This window comes from Crassostrea angulata, chromosome 8, assembly GCF_025612915.1.
Source record: "Crassostrea angulata isolate pt1a10 chromosome 8, ASM2561291v2, whole genome shotgun sequence".
NCBI classification, from domain to species: Eukaryota; Metazoa; Mollusca; class Bivalvia; order Ostreida; family Ostreidae; genus Magallana; species Magallana angulata.
In genome coordinates, this window is record NC_069118.1 from 20367800 (window position 1) to 20388815 (window position 21016).

Sequence of the window (21016 nt, forward strand, 5' to 3'; positions counted from 1 at the left end):
CTCTTCCACTTATTTCCTTCAGTATTCATAGAAAATGAAAGTTTAAAACATGATTTTTCATTGTGTTAACTAAATATACATCCTTAAAAACAAAGCTATTGTATAAAGCATCATTAAAAGAATTCACTTTTGACAAAGGCATACGCTTAACAAAACATTATTATCTTTGGAATATGAATAAGGGAATGTTTGATTTTTCAACAAGTTCTGCTGCTTTGTTGAAATCTATAGAATGAATAGATAAATACGTAAAATATTAAGCAAAGGTTATACATATTTCAACCGGAGCTCATTTTTTAATTTTTACTCCAATAAAAGACAAACCGAATTCAAAGCAGCAACTCTTTTCAGAATTACTAGATAAATAGAGCTTATTAACTTTTAAAATTTAAATTCAAGTAGGGGTATAAACTTGCGATTTTGAAATTTGTTTATGACCTCCATTCGGGAGAATTATCAACAGCTTCTCATTTTTCGTATTGCAAATGAGCAAATATATTCTAAAGCAGCCTACAGGGTCTGTTCATGCAAATGTAGATTTTGATTGCCAGTATAATTTATGTAACACTTTAAATGACAAATGGGCAGTAAGCAAGTCTCTCTCTCTCTCTCTCTCTCTCTCTCTCTCTCGTATGTACAATACCGATCAGACCCAACTTAACAGAAAGTGAACCCCAACTAAACCCTGGATTTACTTTCCGGGTTTACTCTGGCTTTGCTTCGGGTTTACTAGAGTAAACCCAATGTAAACACAAAGTAAACCCAGAGTGGACACAGAGAGTAAACCCCGATCAGAAGTATACCCCTGAAATCAGACGCTACATATGTATTTGGAATATACAAGGGGCATGGATTACAGGCAGTAAGATGGTAAGAAAAAAACACTGGTGTGCTTCTCACTTCAGTGCTCACAGTTGACCCCACAAGCAATTTCCGAGTAAACAAAAGTAAACCCCAAAAAGCAGACCCAAAGTGAACCCCAAGTAATCCCAAAAGTAAACCCGGGGTTTAGTTGGGATTTACTTTGGTGTTAGGTTGGGTCTGATTGGTATTATATCCTTTAGAACATCCTTAAGTTTATAATTCAAAATAAGTAAAATGATTTTCGTAATTTTGTGACTGCAAGATTATTGATCTTTCTTTCAAAATTGTTTTTATTGATCTTAATTTAAAAATTAACTATCAACCAGTAATAGTTTTTACATATTGATTGATATGTTTACAATTTAAAAATTAATTGTCAACCAGTAATATATATTGATTGATATATTTGAATAGCTTATCATTTTTGTAAAGACTTCTTAGCATGCTACAGAAGTGGTATGCTGGAAGCTTTCAGTAATTCAAAATGTTTCTTAAGCACAAATCAATAAGGATATTTTTCTTTCCTTGTAGGAACCTCTCTTTGGTTAATATGTATTAGTATTCGGGTTTACAAATTATGAGCTAAAATTAAAATCCTCCAGGAATGAATTTTGTTCATGGTAATAATTGTGTTTGCGTGTTTTTCACCAAAGCAGTTTTGGAATTCATCGCAATAAAAATCGAACATCATATTCTTGTGGCTGTAAGGCTGCTCCAGGAACCATATTTCTGGGATCAAGATCAGGTAAAGGTTTTCCTTCTGGTTCTGCAATAGTCGCCATTTGCATCAACGAAGACAAGAAAAGAAAGATCCGAGATTTTGCAAAAACTTCGCCTATACAACTTCTCTTTCCTAATCCAAACGCTGCAAATCTAAAACGAATTAATTAAAAAAAATCCTTTACCCACTAGGTAAAACATTTCATATTTTTCTCGAAAAACAATTTCAAATTCTTATAATAACGCATACTGATGCTGTCATGCAGACATTTATCGTTTACTGACGATTTACAAGGCGTACCTTTTTCTGATTGGGTTTGTGGCTGGCAATAGCTGACCCTCTCTGTCTAGGAAACGTTCAGGCTTGAAGCTGAATGGGTCGTCCCAGTATTTCTCACTGTGATGCATTGCCCAGACGTTAGGAACAATCTATTGTAAAAGAGGAAATACATTTAAATGAATTTTTATCCAGATACCAACATTGTCATTCTTCTGCACTCATTTAGTATGGTATAAAAACGAAACGTATATTGTAAACATTTATATTTTCAATGCGATAATCATGACAATCAGACTTGTATCAAGTACTATACCCTTTCCTAGGACAGTTATGAAGCACATTGTCTTAAAATATGTTCATTCAAAACCTACTTTAAGTATGAAAAAGTACCAAGATTTCTCTTTTGAAACTCCCAAACTAGATTATTTTTCAGATTTCATTACACAACAAAGATAAAAAACAATAAAGGAGATTTTGCATTACAAGAAGCATGAAAGCACTTGGATATTAACGTTGAAAAATTTTGCGAGGCATTCCGGGTGACTTCCGAATAATAAAAGAAAACTATTCCCAAAATAAATCTTCGCAAATTTTTTGGTGTTAAAAGTTCTCAAGGTTGAAATACATTTGGTGTCAATAAATGGAATTTCCCCCTTTAATCGATTTAAATTGTACTGGTATGTGTAATTTTATTTAAAGTGAGAAAGGGACGGAAGTTTTAACTTGGAACAAATTATAGGAATACCGGTACCTCTTTTTTGGAATTTTGACAATGGGGTTGAATAAAAGAAAATGTCTTTATGGAAGTGAGCCCAACTACCACTTGATGTTGTGTGTTGTGTCATAGAAAAACAATTTATCTATTTTGTCTCAATCCACCAAGGTACTATTTGTACAAGGTGTACAAGCTCACGCAGGGGCTAAATGTGCGGTCTCTTCCCCATCTTCGGGAAGTCAACTTCCATCATCTGCTTAGCCCTACAGAAGTCACCCTTATTAGTCCTATGACTTGCAGTTGGAGGAAGAGTTAAAATCTTCAATGGTGCATTCAAGGCATAATTTAAATTCCAAAACATGCAGACGTGCATGTTAAAATACGAGTCAAGAAATAGAAAGTTCCAACGAGAAAGAACAATTGTTTTTTTTCTATTTTACCACCCAAAAATCTTTTCATAATGAAAGAATCCCTCTTTTTACAATAAACTGTTTTATCATATTCCCTTTTCTTTTTTATTCCTCCACTGTTTTATATACTAGCAGAAAAAAGAAACTGTGCATTACTAAGTATAAAATTTGGTATAATATTTCTATATCTATTGTTTGTATTTATAAAATTGAAACAATCGATAATGGTAATGTTTTTGACAATATCGGATGGTAACCGTCCGGGTGCACGGACATTTTTTTATGGTTAGTGAGCACCTGTTGTGTATTGAAGAATTTGTACGCACTATTTTTAGGGGCCAATACTGTTTGGAATAAAAACTGTAAAGGATTTGTTTAAACTTTTTTTGTTAAGGAAATAACTTTAGTTTCAACAAAATTTACCCCTATGTCATTCCACGACTCAACAAAAACCAACGGAATCGTGCTGCTGCTGCAAGCTGGAATGGCACAAAATACTGTAGCAAGACACTTTGGAGTTCATCGGAACACCATCCTGTCATTATGGAGGCGTTTTCAACAATCTGGCAACACTCAGGATCGACTGCGCTCTGGGCAACCTCGTGTGACGTCACGTCAACAGGACAACCAGATTAGAAAATCGTTTCCAGACAGAAAGTTTGACTGCCCGTAGGATTTCAGGGCTTCGACGTATTAGTCCAAGAACTGTGCGTAATCGTCTGCGCGAGCAAAGCATCAGACCAAGACGTCCAGCGGTGCGCCCAGTACTGCTTCAACGTCATCGTATCGCCAGACTAACTTGGTGCACACGACATCTGCGATTCAGAATACAGGACTGGGCGAATATTCTGTTCACTGATGAATCCAGATTTCATTTGGATAGCAGTGACGGCCGTTGTAGGGTGTATCGTCGCGTTGGGGAGCGTTACCAGGACGCTTGTGCAACGTCGACAATTTTGTGGAGGTAGCGTTATGGTGTGGGGTGGAATATCAGCACATGGAAGGACCCCTCTACAAATTGTCAATGGAAATCTCACCGGCGTACGCTCTCAAGGTGAAATTATTCAGCGTCATGTGATACCTTCATACAGAGACATCAACAGCACATCACTCTGCAGTAAGACAATGCAAGGCCACACGTTGCACGTGTAGTCAGGGACTTGTTTGTTCAACAGAATGTCGATGTCTTGCCTTGGCCAGCTGTTTCCCCCGATTTGTCGCCAATCGAGCACGTCTGGGATGAAATGGAGAGAAGTTTACGCCGTTTACCAAATCAGTCAGTGACATTGCCTGATTTAGGCCAGGCTTTAACCAACATCTGGAACAACATCCCTCAAGCATTTCTGAACACTTTAGTGGCATCAAGCATGTTTGAACGCAAATGGTGGTCAGACGCGTTATTAATTTTGCGAATTCAATTTCAAATAAAAGTGACTTTCGAGTGTGCTAAAATTGACGTTATTTGACGTTGACATTATGTGTTTTGAGATTTTGTTACGAATACATGTGTTAAGAGTATTACAAAAAATTTAATTTGGTCACTGAATTTTTAAATGTTTTTTCATATATTAGATAATTCACAGTTTCTTTTTACCGATAGTATATATTCAATATTTCTGCATAAAATTACCACTGTGTCCTTCTCCACACAGTATCCACCAATGATTGTGGATTGTGAAGTGGCATGAAGTATAAGAACCGGGACATGGGAGATGTAACGCAGTGTTTCCATGACGACGGCTCCCATCAGTGGACAATTCTTCTGGTCTGAGAGTTTTGGCTCCTGGCCCCGTCCGATGACCTCGTCTACTTCTCTCTGCAAGGATTTCTGAAGTTCCGGTCTTTTTGCAAGCATATGAATGGCGGATAGTAGAGTTCCCCTTGTTGTTAAATATGATGAAAATAAGCACCATGTCGTTGCATTATAAACATGTTACTCTTAATTGTAGGTATATAGTCATTGAGGGGAGGGGTTTAAGGAAGGCCTGTAACCCCTCTCCTCCCGGCCACTTTTGTTTTTAGTTTAACATAATGTTAGAACATACAATTTTTAAAAGATACTGAGCCTGTTGGTCTAACATTTGACAAAAAAAGATCAAATTAGTAAATAAGAGACATTGTCCACACCCCAATCCATCTCCTATTAAGAAATTAAAGGGAAATGGACACAATTTTGGGCAAATTTAATTTTTTTATTTTTAGTGTTATAATTATTTAAAAATGCATTTCTATTGAAAACCAAATATAAGTGCCAGACTTGTTATAGGCAAAATACATGGCTTACAATTTTTCTTGTTGACAAGGCTTGTGTTTCTTTTTTTCTTTACATTGGTTTAATATACCGTTAAAAGTTCTTTTTAAGCAGATTTCTCTCTATTCTAAATCATTCTAAGGAGGCCGATTTTAGTTTTTGCGCATTCTAGTATATTAAAGTGGATTGATATTCTTATGAAATTTTAACGATGTCATTTATAAAATTGAACACAATAAACAAAATACAGATAAAAATATTTAGATTTTTAAAATTTTTTTTTATTTTTAACACGATTTTTCCGTTGTGCAGTAGGGGAGCATTGCCATTGTGCTTTTATGGCGTAATGATAAAATAAAGCTTTGTAGGAGTACGTTATTTCTTGAATAAATCCATTTTACCAATCTTCATTCGTAACATTCCAAATATATAGCAAACTTCGGTGCATTTTAATATTTTGAGATGGCCCCCCACTAAAAACAAAACGGTAGAATTTAGTATATTTTACATATACGGTAGGAAATGATATTACCAATCATATTTAACAATTTGAGAAAAAAACTATAAATTGTAGTATTTTTTAATCTGCTTCGAAGTGCGGAAAATGACAGTTTCCTATATATTCCTAAAGTAAATGTACCTCTATTTTGAGATGATCCCTATTAAAAAACCAGACGTTCGATTTTCTTGAAACTTTGCAAAGTTACTAGAATTGGTTTAACTGACATATGGTTAAAAAATGAAGAGTTTAGCTATTGTAGTTTTTCTGCAAACAAACCCAAATCGGCATCCTTAAGCATAAATAAATAGTTCTGACCGTCTATCACATTCATTTAGGGTCTACAACTGAAATTTTTACTTCAACATTCAAAACGAGAGAGAGAGAGAGAGAGAGAGAGAGAGAGAGAGAGAGAGAGAGAGAGAGAGAGAGAGAGACCTGCTCCTGTGATATTGACAAGTACTGCAGAAATGTTTTTATCAGTGAACCACATCTTCCCGTTTTCATCTCTTTCCTCCAATGCTTCCTTCATAGTATGATATATTCCTGTTTTTTCACAGTCCTCTTTCTAAGCATGTATTTAATGAATGCCTTTTAAATAAGGAATTCTGGTTATTTAATAAGCATTTAAGTGTTAAGTGCTATAGAATTGATTTTATAAACTGAAAATAGATAAATTGACAAAATCCTTCAGATATTACAACAGAACATTGAAATTTAAAAGTGCAAACGTTTACAAAAAAAAAAAAAAAAATGAAAATCCTTTAATTTTAAAAGTATTGTAACTAGGTTAAGTTATCAAAATATAAAATGAAAAGATAAACAATACCGTTAACATCTCGAGAGTGTCCAAAAATCTCTGATGTATGCTTTTCAATTCACGATAAACCGATGACATTGGTAGTGGAAGAATACGGAGGAATGGGGCCGCACTTAACAGTGCATCCGATCCTGGATTGGCAAGGCGGTTTACTAAATCATGTTCTAATTTTAATAAAGGTTGCAACGGTCCCTCTTTGCCAAAACTTCGACCAATGATCTGCCAAGTATTTCAAATTGAAAATAATTTATGAATAAAGTTTTTGATACATTTACAAATTTTGGTCCTTATCTCCTATATTATGCTTGTATACCTATTTGAATTTAGAAAAAAAATCTACCAGCTTATCATTTGCAAGATATTACAAGAGGCAATATGCCTCATTTAACTATTACCTTAGTACCATAGTATTACCTTACTATACATGTCTTCTTTTTTTTCTTTCTAAATTTGCATTTTATCTTTATTCCAAGTCAGTAAATTAAAAAAAACCCAGAATGCAGCCTCCGGACTGAGCTCTCGCTTCCAAAGCTATCATGATATCTTAACGTTGATAGACAGCTTAAATAGCTTCAGTCTCTTCACAAAATGTAATCATCTATCACATCATCACATTTAAGAACAGAACAAGAGAATAAGCTTTTTAAACATTTTATGCTCTATAATCATTCCCAAACCTTCCCTCTTTAAACTAGAACCCCTCTCTTATTTGTCATGGAATTAAGAGCTATTTTAATAATGATTTTATGGTCTTTTTCAAATATGCAATCAATTTTTATTCAATGTCAGATGATTTTAAAATATTGTATACATTAATACTGAATGCCATTATGACACCGTCTTGGACTCAGAATCCCTACCCCAGAGGTCACAATTCTATTTGAGGGCTTTCGGTTTGTCAACTGTAAGACAGCAGTGTTAGATTTTTCTTTTTACACTAGGTATTACTACGCCGCAATAAAATGTAAACAAAGTATGCTGTAAAAAAAGATGAATGATTAAATAAGCTAAAACCAATAAGGAATTGTTTTGCTTAATTGATTGTATCTTAGCATATTTTCATTAAAACAGTTCTCGGATGCTCTCGTATTGACTCGCACTATTTGTAGAGCGAAAACATCAATCGAAGGCAAACTGAAGGTCATAACAAAAAGCTATCAGACATTGTTTTATATGTAAAGTAATGCTAGAAAAATAATCATTATCTATATACTCGTGTGGATTAGTGAAATTTTATTTCGGGGCCAAGATTCACTGTCTAGGACTCGACGGAGCCTCGTTCTAGACCATGAATCATGTCCCATAGGTAGAATTTTACTATTCCACACCCGTAATAATGAATGATTCTATTAATATACAATGATATTATAATGATAATTTAAGTTACAATATTTGTAGAAGACTTCCTGTTCTACATAATTATGAATTCATTTCTTCGTTGATATGTGCAGAAGTAAAAAGAACCTGTTTGAAAAATTATCACATTTTAGCAATTGTGGTTTGCCTCTTGGGCTGCGATGGAACAAGATTGATTATGAAAAATATAATTTACGTTCCTCTGACGGAAATGATATCATATCTCATACCATACCTTAAAAGAATTGGTCATGTCTTCTTCAAGAAGATGCTAGAAATGTTGAATTGTTAACGCAACAAAAAACGACAACTTACGACAAATAAAAGATAGCAATTGTATCGGGTCAACTGATTAATATCAACTTGAATAATGAAAGCAAAATTTCCAAGGTTAAAAGAGGGTTAAGATTGTGAGCCAGGAACTTACCAGAACTTCTATAGTACTCAGTATAAATTCATCCACAATTTCGGATGGATTAACGTTCTTTGAGATGGTTTTACGTATCATGATATAGTTATATATATATATATATATATATATATATATATATATATATATATATATATATATATATATAGTTATATATATATATAGTTATATATATATATATATATATATATATATACAACTACCATTCAATGGTATATATAAGCTTAATATATAAACAGGAGATCAATAGACAAACATGCGCTCATGGTAAAGCAGACAAAAACTGTTTCTTCTTGCGTTCGCTTTCCCTGTTGTAAACGGTATACTTTGACCTGTTGAATATATAAAGGATCTCTCATGGTTTGCAATGGTATATGATTTTTATCCAACTCGTTGTGTGTTTCGCCAAGGTTCGGGGATAGAAAACACACAACTCGTTGGATAAAAATCATATACCATTGCAAACAACGAGAGATTCTTTTTATCACATGTTTTACCAAATAATTTGTTAATCTCAACTTTTTCTGTAAAACTTTTAATTATGAACCGCACAACATATTATTTACAAGACGTTAGCAACTTTTCGCATGGAAAAAAGTTCATTGAAGTTTAACAAACAAACATTTTATGATCGAACATCTATGTCTTTTCTGGTTTTCGACTTGTCAAACGTAAATATGATAAATTGTTCATTAAATCAAGATGAAAGGAAATTAAAATTGTATATTTTCTTTCTTTTTTACTATCATACAACTTGGCATAGAAAAAGTAATCGGTGTTTAGAATCTACCAAGGACTATATTTTTGGCTAATATTGGCGCAAGAAAATATCACATGTTTCGCAATTCAGCATTGCTGTAGATTAATGAGTCTGTTTTAGCATTATAAAAGCAATAACATTAATGTTGGATTTTTTCACTAATGTGAACTAATGATATGATACTTGGGTTTCGAAATATGTTGATAAAATATGATTTGCCTATCAAATTACATTTTCATAAGTTTTTAAAGTGCCCATTCTATACATTAATTTTTGTGAAAAAAATCACTAAAATTATTTTTTCTCTCTTATTAAATGATCAATATAATAGCTTTTCTGTTAATTTATATCTTTATATTAAGTCTTCATTATATATAAATATCAGAAATATTTTATTATTGGAAGCATAAAAAAAATAATCAAAATTTGTTCAAAATCTAAGAAAATTAGAGGAAATGTGGGCTAAGCAATATCAATTTTTAGTATAAATATTCATTCCAATTTAGTAGTATGAGCTGAGTGACATTCTGATATTCTAGCATTTTATTGAAGAATAAAATCTTCAAATCTTAAACAAATATCTACAGAACTACAGAAAGCTGCACTTAATTTTATCATCCTTTATGTTGAGAAAAAAGTAGTGACCTTGACCTGACCTTTATGCGAAAACAAAAAGGTCTAATTTTATCAAACTGATAGAATCATTTGGTAATATGATCCGTTTGACTGTGTCAAAATTTCATGAATTTCTTATTATAAGAAGTATGTTTGATGACGAGAAGACTCCTTCCTTAAGAACACACAGTGTAATACCAAAAATTTATCTCATGAGTGATATCCACCGCATATTGAGATAAACATGTGATAGAATAATTTAACACGTGATATTTAACCCTAGGTAACTTTATGAGTAGTAGAAACCGTCACGTGACGTGTTAGGTAGCATTCAAATTGTTAGGCAATATTATTTTTCCATGCATATTTCAATTCAATATAACTGAATGATGGTTTCTTCATTTCTCTGAGATATCATTAAGAGACGATTGATTCTATGCGTTACTGTCTAATATATTTGTTATTTTTTTCAAACGCGTAAATTGTTGACATCACAATCAGCTACTGGTTTACGACCATCAATGTCTACTTATACCAACCATTATCATATGCTTTATATTTTGTTTTGAAACCTTTCAAATTAAATGGCAACATGCGCTGAAAGAGAGAGAGAGAGAGAGAGAGAGAGAGAGAGAGAGAGAGAGAGAGAGAGAGAGAGACCGACCGACCGATCGACAGACAGACAAAGAGACAGAGACAGACAGACAGACAGAGAGAAGATGTAGTACCGCTATTCTGATTTTAGACCATTCAGTACAATATTAGATCAACCTTCATGCATTTTTATGTGTCTTATCTTCAATCAAGAGCGAACAAACCTAAATGCAAGATATTTGCAGAGAGCAACTTGGGTAGGAGAACAAAGAATTATTTTATTGCATCGCAGTTTATAATCCTTATGACATTATATATCTATTGGAAAATAAGTAAACTATGTAACAAATGACTTAAAGTAAAATTGAGGGAAGAATAAATGTAACAAAAGTGACCGAAATTGGGCCAAAACACGGCGTTACATATAAGAGCAGTCATCCTTTACTTGCTTAGGAAAATGCACAATAAAAAAGAAGCAAATTGTATCGTAAATTCTTGGCTCGAAGATGGGAAAAATGCAATTCTACTAACAAAATCACGTTTTAGATAGAAACAATACCGTTCTCACTTACCCCAGGACACACAAAACTAAAAGCAAAAACAAAATATGTCAAGCAACTTTTATATCTACACTAAATACCTTTTTTCTAGGTTTTCTAGATGTATCTATATTGATACGTGTCCAATAGTATTTTTGTCCAAATTAAAACACTTGGGTCATGTAGATAAAGCTCTAAACATAATGTGTGCACAGCTTTTTATTTTTAAATGTTGTATGCTAACATCAGTACCTGATGTTTCAAAGTACATTTCTGATAAGAAATAACACACATTTTCAGGTTATGTAAATATATAGATCTCGGTATGACATAATAGTTTGTGCATAGCGTCTCTTGTTTTTTATTTGACGAAAGTTAAAACCGAACACCATATATAACTAATAGACCAATTGTTCTCGAAAAATTAGAAGTATGTCCATTTCATTATTTTTTATGTTTAAAATATTTTTGTTTCAATAAAAGTTAAAAAAACCTTTTTAAGAATAAGCAATTTTGTTGTTGTTTGACCTCTGACCGTTATGTCATTTTGACTGGTAAGGTCAACTTTTCAATTTGAAGTGGTCTGATGGCCCTACGATGTAAGGTTCAAAAGTAATTAGTGTTTTTACGAAAATAAAAAAACTTTCAGAATGAATAAATTGATGGAGCCTCTAAGAATACTAAAGACATTGGTAAAAATTTCAAGTCTCTACCTCTTACGGTTTATGAAAAGAAGCGATAACAAACATTTAGTACAATAGGGGCAATAACTCTATAATTGTTTTAAGGTAGGAGCTGAAGGATTATATTTTGAAATGTCTTAAGTAGTCATGATTTGTTTTCAAAATCTTCATAAATAAAAGAAATGTAAAAACTCATTAATACACAGATTTTTAAATAGCCTTTACCTTTGACCTTTACGATCATTTTGATCGGTAGACGCTTCTATCCTAGGTAATCTGAAGTCTTCACGAGGTATTGTAAAAAGGTTGCAAGTGGTTTTATTGAATGCTCAAAACTTTCAGGGGCAATAATTGCTAAAAAGGGGTCCTGGACCTTTTCGGTATGAATAGATTGAAGGAGCCTCTATGTGAACTTAACACAGTAACACATTTCAAGTCTCTACCTCTAACGATTTTAGAGGGGTAGCGATAACAAACTTTTCACACGCACTTTTCACTTACTTTGTGATTTCTGGGAGTTATGAAGCAGAGGGTCATTTCGTACCATAACTTTTAATGGTAAATTACATAAAGAAAAACTATTTCAATATCTCTAGAAATAAAAAAAGTTGTCCCCCGAAAATAAAGAAAGGAAAAAAATAATAGCTAACAGACTGATTGTTCATGGAACAATTGGAAGGTATTTACACCACTTATTGGTCCTCTTGTTTTGATCAAATCTTTTGCAGGAAATCAGTAAATTTGAAGAAAAGAAAACGTCACTTCTCCGCATTGCGGTATCGATCCAAAAACCCTTAGAATCGAAGGAGAGAGCGTTACCCCTAAGCTTTGTCGCTTGTTATTTCAGAGAAGGTAAAAAATATTTAGTTGTGTAGTCAATTTGGATGATGATAGAAAGAAGGGCAGATGGCTATCCAGCGTTTCATCCAATGTTGTTAAGCTTAATGAATAGATAGGCGCTTAGCGTTGGTTGAGATGACTAAGAAATAAACAGGCAAGGTCAAACTCTTGTCGTGAGCGGCTATTTGAAGGTGTTGGATGACCACGTTGGTTAAACTGAGTTAAGTTGAAACGTGCGTGCTCGAAAATCTATTAACTTTCAAGAATTTGTGGATTACAAGCCGGAAAGTTCGAAATGAAGGGGCATGGTCACGATTTTGGTCAAATTCTATTTTGTTGTTTTTATTATTTATAATGCTGTAGAAATGCAATTCTAATGATGGAATGAAATTTGAGAGTCAGTCATAAAGTTATAAGCAAGATACAGAGCTCACAATTCTTTGATATATAAACAAGGCTCGTGTCCTGTTTTTGTTTACATAGGTTTAATATAACAGTAAAAAATCTTTAACAAGCTGATTTGTCTTAATTCTTATTAATTTCAAGCATGGATAAACTATTCCTAATGTTTAACACATTCATTTAAGGTCTAAAATTTGGCTTTCACTTTCAACATTCAAAATGTAAACAAAAGCTTTGTTTACATAAGAAAGAATTGTAAGCTCTGTAACTCGCTTATTACTCAACAAATGTCACTCTAATTTTGGTTGCATATTAAAAATGGCTTCACTAAGCATTGTAATCAATAAAATCGGAAAAATAATTTTTGACCAAAATCGTGACCATGCTCCTTTAAGGCCAGTCATGTTTTTCAGCTAAGTCGGAAAAAAACCGAACTGAGAGAAAATGTAAAGTAAATTCAAAGAAAAATCGGGGTCTGAAAAGGAGGAGTCATCCTTCGTGAAACTTCAATTTGGTTCATTTCATTTCAAATTTAGCAGGCAATAAGATTTAGATGTGTGAAATAATGCCCCGAAGTTTCACAAAGTAAAGGTCTGCGGAAACGACTGGAGCTTAAATGTTTATTCAGATACGTAGCCTTAAAAGCGGTCTGGAGTAAAAACACAGTCAGAGTTGCAGACTTTGTAAAAATTTGAACAAACGGTATTAACACTTTGCTAGACGTTATCTTAAGAAGAAATAATGAATTTGAGGGTCAAATATTATTGTCATATTGTCATTGTCATATAAGGATTGAATCCTTGCACGAAAAAGAAAGGGGGCTCTATTTGTGAATCTGATAAATATTGCAGATTCTTGTTGCAGATTTCTTCATTTCTACGAGGTCAAAGGTCAAATGCGATTTGAAATCAAATGCAAGCCGTACTAGAAATATATACACACACAGAACCTTGGCAAACTATTGGTGACAATGTAGATGTCGATTTCTACTTTTATATGTATAATAGTTTGAACAGAAAGCCAAAAAGTTAAAATTTGTCTTATAATTTTATTCTATTTTCACCATGTATCTAAAATATGAAATCAGATATTTTAGCATACACAAGATAAAGAACTAGACTTCAAATCAAGTTCACAATTATTGTTTTGCACATGTTCATACATGCACCGTATATTTTACTAATTTTTTTTTAGAATTTAGGATGACCATGCAAAGGGTTATCTTTACAGTCATTCTAAATACCATGGTATCAATATTGATCTTGATGTCCATTTTGAATAGATAATACCTATATCATTTTAATGATAAAAAATCTGAAATGTGATAGCTAGCTTAAATCATTATCTCAGATATATGTAAGAATCATTACAACTCCTTTTTATTGTAACAAGATAAAAAAAACCCAATTCTATGGTTAGTTTAAAGTTCAATTTCACTACATTTGCAATATGTTATACTTTGTTTAAATGTATCATTTATTTTCCACATTTACAGAAGTCTTTTTCATCATAAATGATTACAATACTATCATTTTTTATTCGTTAATTCACAAGAGTTGCGAGATTCATCGCAATAAAAATCGAACTTTGTATTCTTGTGGCTGTAAAACTATTCCGGGAGCCATTTTTCCGGGCTCAAAGTCAAGTAAATCACTTTCTGCCGGTTCGCTGATAGTAGCCATTTGCATCAGCGAGGACAAGAACAAAAAGATCCGAGATTTTGCAAAGACTTCGCCTATGCAACTTCTTTTTCCTAATCCAAATGCTGCAAATCTAAAATGAATTGCTTAAATGAAAAATTTACTTTTATTTTTCAAAGAATAACAGCTGAAAGCATAATATTATTTATTCATAAGAATGCAGACTTAGTCTAAAAGTAAACTGAGACGTTAAATCAGATATTGATCAAATACCAATGATTTACATTGAGTACCTTTTCCTGACTGGGTGTGTCGCGGGCAAGAGCTGACCATCTTCGTCCAAAAAACGTTCAGGCTTGAAGCTGAACGGTTCGTCCCAGTATTTCTCACTGTGATGCATGGTCCAGACGTTAGGAATGATCTTTAAAACAAAAGAGTATAGCGAGGTAAAAGAACATTTTTCATCCATTCACTTACAATAGAGATTCAGTATCGTATTGAACATCCAAACATACACAGAAAACAATAACATCTTCAATACGATAATCAGAACACTCAGTCTGGTATGTATTATTAGTAGTTTTGAAAGCTGGTTTAAAAATACAAAAAATAGTTCTCAATGAAGAGAGTTCCACTGTCACTAAATTTTGTGTCTTCTACAAAAGTTTGATTTTCATTGTCCCAATAAACAGAGCTTTAGTGAGTATCGACTAACGGTGTGAATTAACCTTCAGTGAACTGGTGCTATCCAGGAGGAGTCAATTGCTCTTATTTGCTAAGCACCGTTGAAACCGGATATACTCTTTTTCGGTCTCGCAGCTTAAAGAGGGAATACAATTGTTCAATAAAGCATATGACTCTATTTTAATTTCTACAAATTTTATCTTGATCGAATTTCCTTTTCTTTATATTAAACTGTTTGATTGTAGCAACTTCGTTTGCATTTTCTGCACTTTTGACATTGTATTTATATCACAGTTCTGCAACTACCTACCACTGTGTCCTTCGCCACAGTGTAACCACCGATGGTTGTGGACTGTGAAGAGGCATGAAGTATAAGAACTGGAGCATGGGAGATGTAACGAAGTGTTTCCATGACAACGGCTTCCAGCAGTGGACACTTCTTTCTGTCTGAGAGTCTTGGATTCTCGTTCCATCCAATTACCTTATCTACTTCTTTCTGTAAAGACCTTTGTAGTTCCGGTCTTTTTGCAAGGATATGGATTGCAGACAGTAAAGTTCCCCTCGTTGTTAGGTATGCTGTGGAGAAGCATCATGTCATTGCATTTAAAATATGTTTTTCAAAAATGTCGCGCGTGAGGGGGCATGTGTGTTTACCCAGAGAGAGAAAGAGAGAAAGAGAGAGAGAGAGAGAGAGAGAGAGAGAGAGAGAGAGAGAGAGAGAGCGCAGCACAGGTAAGGCTGTCAATAAATTCTGTTCAGACAAAAATACGGTAAATGTGCATTATGACATCACAGAATATCACAAACCTAGAAAGTACTTATTTATTTATTCATTCCTGATGTCCGCTATATCGTACATACTGAAAAATAAGCGAGAGGTCGTACTTGCTGTACTAAAAAAAATAACGTCATATGCTTCAAAATGACGCATTATGTTAAGTCATTGAAGGCTATCATGCTGTTTTTTAGCGAAGAAAAATAATTGTCATAGATAACGGAAAATTAAAAATGAATGTTTTGTTTAACATTATTATTAGTAGAATGCTGCATATTTAGTCTTATTTTCATTTTGCTATAAGTATGCATTGTATAATGAGCCAACCTCAGTTTTGTATAAAATATCGTATATCTTAAAGCTGAGTACCTAAATAAATCACTTAATTACAAGGGCATACACTTACCTGGTCCTGACAAACTTTAACATGTGAATTTGAAATATGCTATGTAACTTAAAAACTTCTACGATCCTTGTATAATCTTACAAATTAATTATGTTTTTAATGAAATTAACCCTTTGACCTTCAAAATTATTCAACATATGCATTATGAATTACGGTTTCTACTTACAAATAGTCGTATCGTAAAAAGTTTGCAACGTTTATCAAAATTTACGAAATAACATTTTTTTTATGATTCAATTGTGAATTTTGACATGATTACATGTATGCCCTTGCTATATTGAATTTTTTAAATGACCTCAAAACCACAAATAAATCTGCTTGTACCATGCGACTGTTATAAAATGTGACCACTATGAACATAAAATATTGTACTGTTATATATATATATTTTAGAAATATATTGCATTTGAGTGTTATTTATTTTGAAAAGGACATGCCAGTTGAACTAAAGTATAGGTGTTTTCTTCACGAAAATTTGCCGATATTTTATTAACTGGAGAGAGAGAGAGAGAGAGAAAGAGAGAGAGAGAGAGAGAGAGAGAGAGAGTGTGTGAGAGAGAGAGAATGAGAGAGAGATACCTCCTGCGGTAATGTTAAAAAGTACTGCATATATGTTTTTATCATTGAACCATATATTTCCATTTTCATCTTTTTCATTCAGTGTTTCTTTCATATAATGATATATCCCTGTCTTTTCACAGTCGTTTTTCTATATTCAATAAACATATATATCGATAAAGAATTGTCATTATAGAATTTACAAATATATGAAATGTAAAATAATGTTTTAAAAAATATAAATTGAATAAAACCCTGTCATAAAAATAAGATAAATAAATTATCAACGTTTCCCAAAAGCTCATGTCACAATATTTGATTTTGATTCAGAGAAAGCTTTGAAATTAGACAAATATATACATTACCGATAACATCTCTAGAATGTCTAAAAGTTTTTGATGTACGCTTTTGGCATCATGATAGATGGATGATAGGGGAAGTGGTAGAAAGCGAAGGAAGGGGAAAACACTTAATACTCCATCTGTTCCTGGATTTGAGAGGCGATTTGCTAAATCCAGTTCTAATTTCAGTAAAGGCTGCATTGGACCTTCTTTACCAAAGCTTCGACCGATGATCTGCCAAGAATACCAATTGAAAATAACAAATACATACGGCTTTGAAACATTCATTTCTTTTATCCTTTATATCATCTTATTAACCAATCTGAATATCAAAAATAAAAAAAAATAATATAATAGAAAACATACAATTTTTGAGAACAAAACCGCCAGGTTATTAAAGATAAAATGTAATGTTTCGGAGTTTAAAGAGGGCTGGATGGTTGTTGTCATTTTAAGGCTAAATTTACCTTCTTTAGGCAAAGAGCTTTGCCTATAGCTAACGATATGAAAATATTCATATTTCAAACTTAAAGTATTGGAGTTTGTCTTTACTAGATAATTGATTTTTGACAAAAATACATTTCATTGTTTAAAGCAGATCTGATTGTTAATTTGAACACCATTCAGCATTCTTCAAATTAAACATAAAACAATATATATCAAAAACAAGAACATACCAGCATTTCGATAGAACTCAGTATAAATTCATCCACGATTTCAAATGGATTTACGTCTTTTACACTGGTTTGACGTAATTTTTCTTTGAAAGGAATCAGATTTTGCACTATTTGATTTTCAAATGACGCTTTTCCCTCTCCGTATGTGTGAAGAAGACGATGAACAAATTTTCTTCGTTTTTCCCAAAGCGAGCTAGGTGATGCGAAGACAACATCTGAATAATTTTTTAATAAGTATTTTCCAGTAAACGTGGGAGAGCGATTTGCGCTAACTGTAGCAAATGGTTCTTGTAAAAAAGTCTCACGCAGAACATCCACTGAACTGATACAGAGAAATTTCTTGCCGAGCATTTGAAACTGGAAAACGTCACCATACTGTTGTGTCCATTCATACAGCTTATCATGCAGTTTTGTGATATTGACTTCAAAGATTATGCCAAAAAAGGGCAACCCCTTGGGCCCGGGGGGACTATCTTTAGCAACGGTGTAAGATTGAAGAGCGATAAGAATACAAGCTGTTAAAACAGCAACGCTTAAAATGTACTCCAACATACTGAAATTTGCAACCGTCTTTTTGCCAAAATTTTAAATGCAGTTGAGTAATTAAAATGGGTATCAGTTAGTTGTTAATAGTTGGCAGACGCCGGAAAGAATACCTGTAAAATAATTGGCATACAAATGCTAGCAATAAAGAAAATAATGTGGTTAATTTTGCTGAAAAGAGTTGCTTACAATTTATTGTAGATAACAATATTATAGCACAATTCTTGGTTTTTATCTAGATTATTGCATTGATGCAGCTAATCCAGAATAACTCGATAATTCTTTAAATGAATATAAATAAAAAATAAGTAAATGCAGTTGTTCCGTTTAAAATTTGGAAAACTCTAAAAAAGAAAGAAAGAATCAAACATTAGAATAATCATTCTCTAATGATCAGGCAAGATCTAAAATTCGTACAACCTACTTACTAATAATATGCATAGTATTTGCATTAAGTATGTCATGTCAAGCATTCATGTAAAATGCGATCAATATTGACTGTCTTATATGAGATAGACATATAAAGAGAAAAAAAAATCCGTCGTTACCAACACCGGGATACACACAAGCAAAAACAACATATATGTCTACATCAACACTAAAGTCTACGTACCGCTTTACAGGGTTTCTCTATATTTCAAGCTTCTTGCACAATACTTCATTTACCTTTATTTAAAAGTTAGATAAGATACAACACATATTTTGGCCCTAAGTTCTGAAAATATTGACCTACATAGATAAATTTTGTGCATAGAGTTTCCTTTTATTCAGAAAATAGCAAACATAAAGTTTGCCATCCTTTTTCTTTACAAAACACTTCAGAAAAGCATCGTTTTTGATGCGTAACTACTCTCGCCATTATTTGAATTCATAGTTCGCCTCAAACAAAAGGACTGAAACGTGCCACTTCATCTTAAAAACGAACGGTATCGTTAAAAGCGTTCAAAAACAGAATCGTACAACTTGCGTAGTAATAGCACGTTTCAGTGTCTGTATCTTACAATGGCAGCATATTTACAATGTTTCCTAATCTTTTAAGAGATGGTATGTACGGAAGCGTAATAGTGCCACATATGCACTTCACATTTTTTTCCCACAATTTAACCTGTAAATTTTACACTTTAATCTGTAAATTTTACACTTTAATCCGTAATTTTTACACTCTAATCTGTAAAATTCACACTTTAATCTGTAAATTTCACACTTTAATCTATTAATTTTACACCTTAAAGTGTAAAATTCACATTTTAATCTGTAAAATTCACATTTTAATCTGTAAAATTCACATTTTAAAGTGTAAAATTCACACTTTAAAGTGTAAAATTCTTTAACACTTAAACCTTTTCTTTAACTCTTTTAACAAATTTCTACGGAATGTAATATTTTTTTTTCACAAATGATATTGACATTCTTTCGTTTTTCTGAAATAGTTTGTTGATCTTTTTTAATTCACAAACCTATTAAAACCGATATCATAATTCTATAAATATGTTATTTTATCAGTTTCACGTCAGGCAACCATGTAAAATACAAACTATTGATCTGGATATAAATAGAAATTACCTGTCCTAATATGCAAATATGCAAAAAACTTCAACTATACAGATATCTGAATCAGAATAAAAATACACACATCGTTTCATGAGGTATCTTTTATGTATGCCTGTACCAAGATTGTTACGTGTCGGATATTCACACTTTTTAAATGAAGGGCAAGAAGTCACACATATTTTTGCCTTAGGTTATTCACATATTAATCTACATAGATTAAGTTTGTGTATAGCGTTTCTCTCCTTTCATCTTCAAGGAACTTTAAATAAGCTGTTAATTTTTGTTACTAGGCACTTCAAAAAATCATTGTTTTCATGCAAAACTTCTCGCATAATTATTAAAAGTTATAGTCCATCTGAAAAAAAAGACATCTTATGTCATTAAAGCTGCTAATTAAATAATAGTTATCAAAAAAGAAAGAATAAAATTTACACATCTTGATACGTATCAATAATAATCAAATCGTTTTGAATACATGTAATTGACGCATTACTTATGGGGTTTTCTAAAGACCCAGTATATGTTTAATTTTGTGACCCCGTCCTCTTTATAAATAAAAAATATGCATATAAAGACATTAAATAGAACGGAAAAGACTTGTTTGCGTTGCACTGTTGATCATCAAAAATTTACAGGGTATCTCGTTTGATTTTGTCAAAGACCATCAATTATGATAATGAAAGAACTTTATTTTGACAAATTCAATAATAAAGTTCTTTTTGAGGTTGATATGGTTTCTCGCAACAAAAAAGTGTTGAAATGGAAAAAAAAAATGTATTATATACACGGTTAATTTCGCTACGTGTTTTTTTTCCACCTTTCTATAATTGCAAACGGATTTCCACATACATAGTTTATATCTCTAGGCCCTTTCTGTAGTTAGTTTGTTTGTTATCTGTTTGCTCAAGCGTGTACATTTTTTCCAACTGATCATCGCGTTATTATGATTTAGGATCTTATACGTTTTGACATCAATAGATATCTCATGCTGTTAAATACCATCTTGACTTCTTTATCATTCATTATATTTTAAATGATATCCTGTGAATTGCACAAACACGGA

General features: G+C 32.6%; 1 protein-coding gene across 1 annotated transcript; it reads right to left on the bottom strand.

Annotated features, from left to right (window-relative positions):
• Positions 1–635: 635 nt before the first annotated feature.
• On the bottom strand, positions 636–20885 carry LOC128160771 (cytochrome P450 1A1-like). Its single transcript, XM_052824104.1, has 9 exons — positions 17860–20885; positions 17207–17416; positions 16863–16992; positions 15413–15678; positions 14712–14839; positions 14351–14551; positions 4620–4881; positions 1886–2013; positions 636–1737 (listed from the first exon to the last, which is right to left on the bottom strand). Exons 1-9 carry the CDS (start codon positions 18409–18411, stop codon positions 1530–1532), a joined length of 2085 nt encoding a protein of 694 aa, XP_052680064.1. The 5' UTR covers positions 18412–20885; the 3' UTR covers positions 636–1529.
• Positions 20886–21016: the final 131 nt, after the last annotated feature.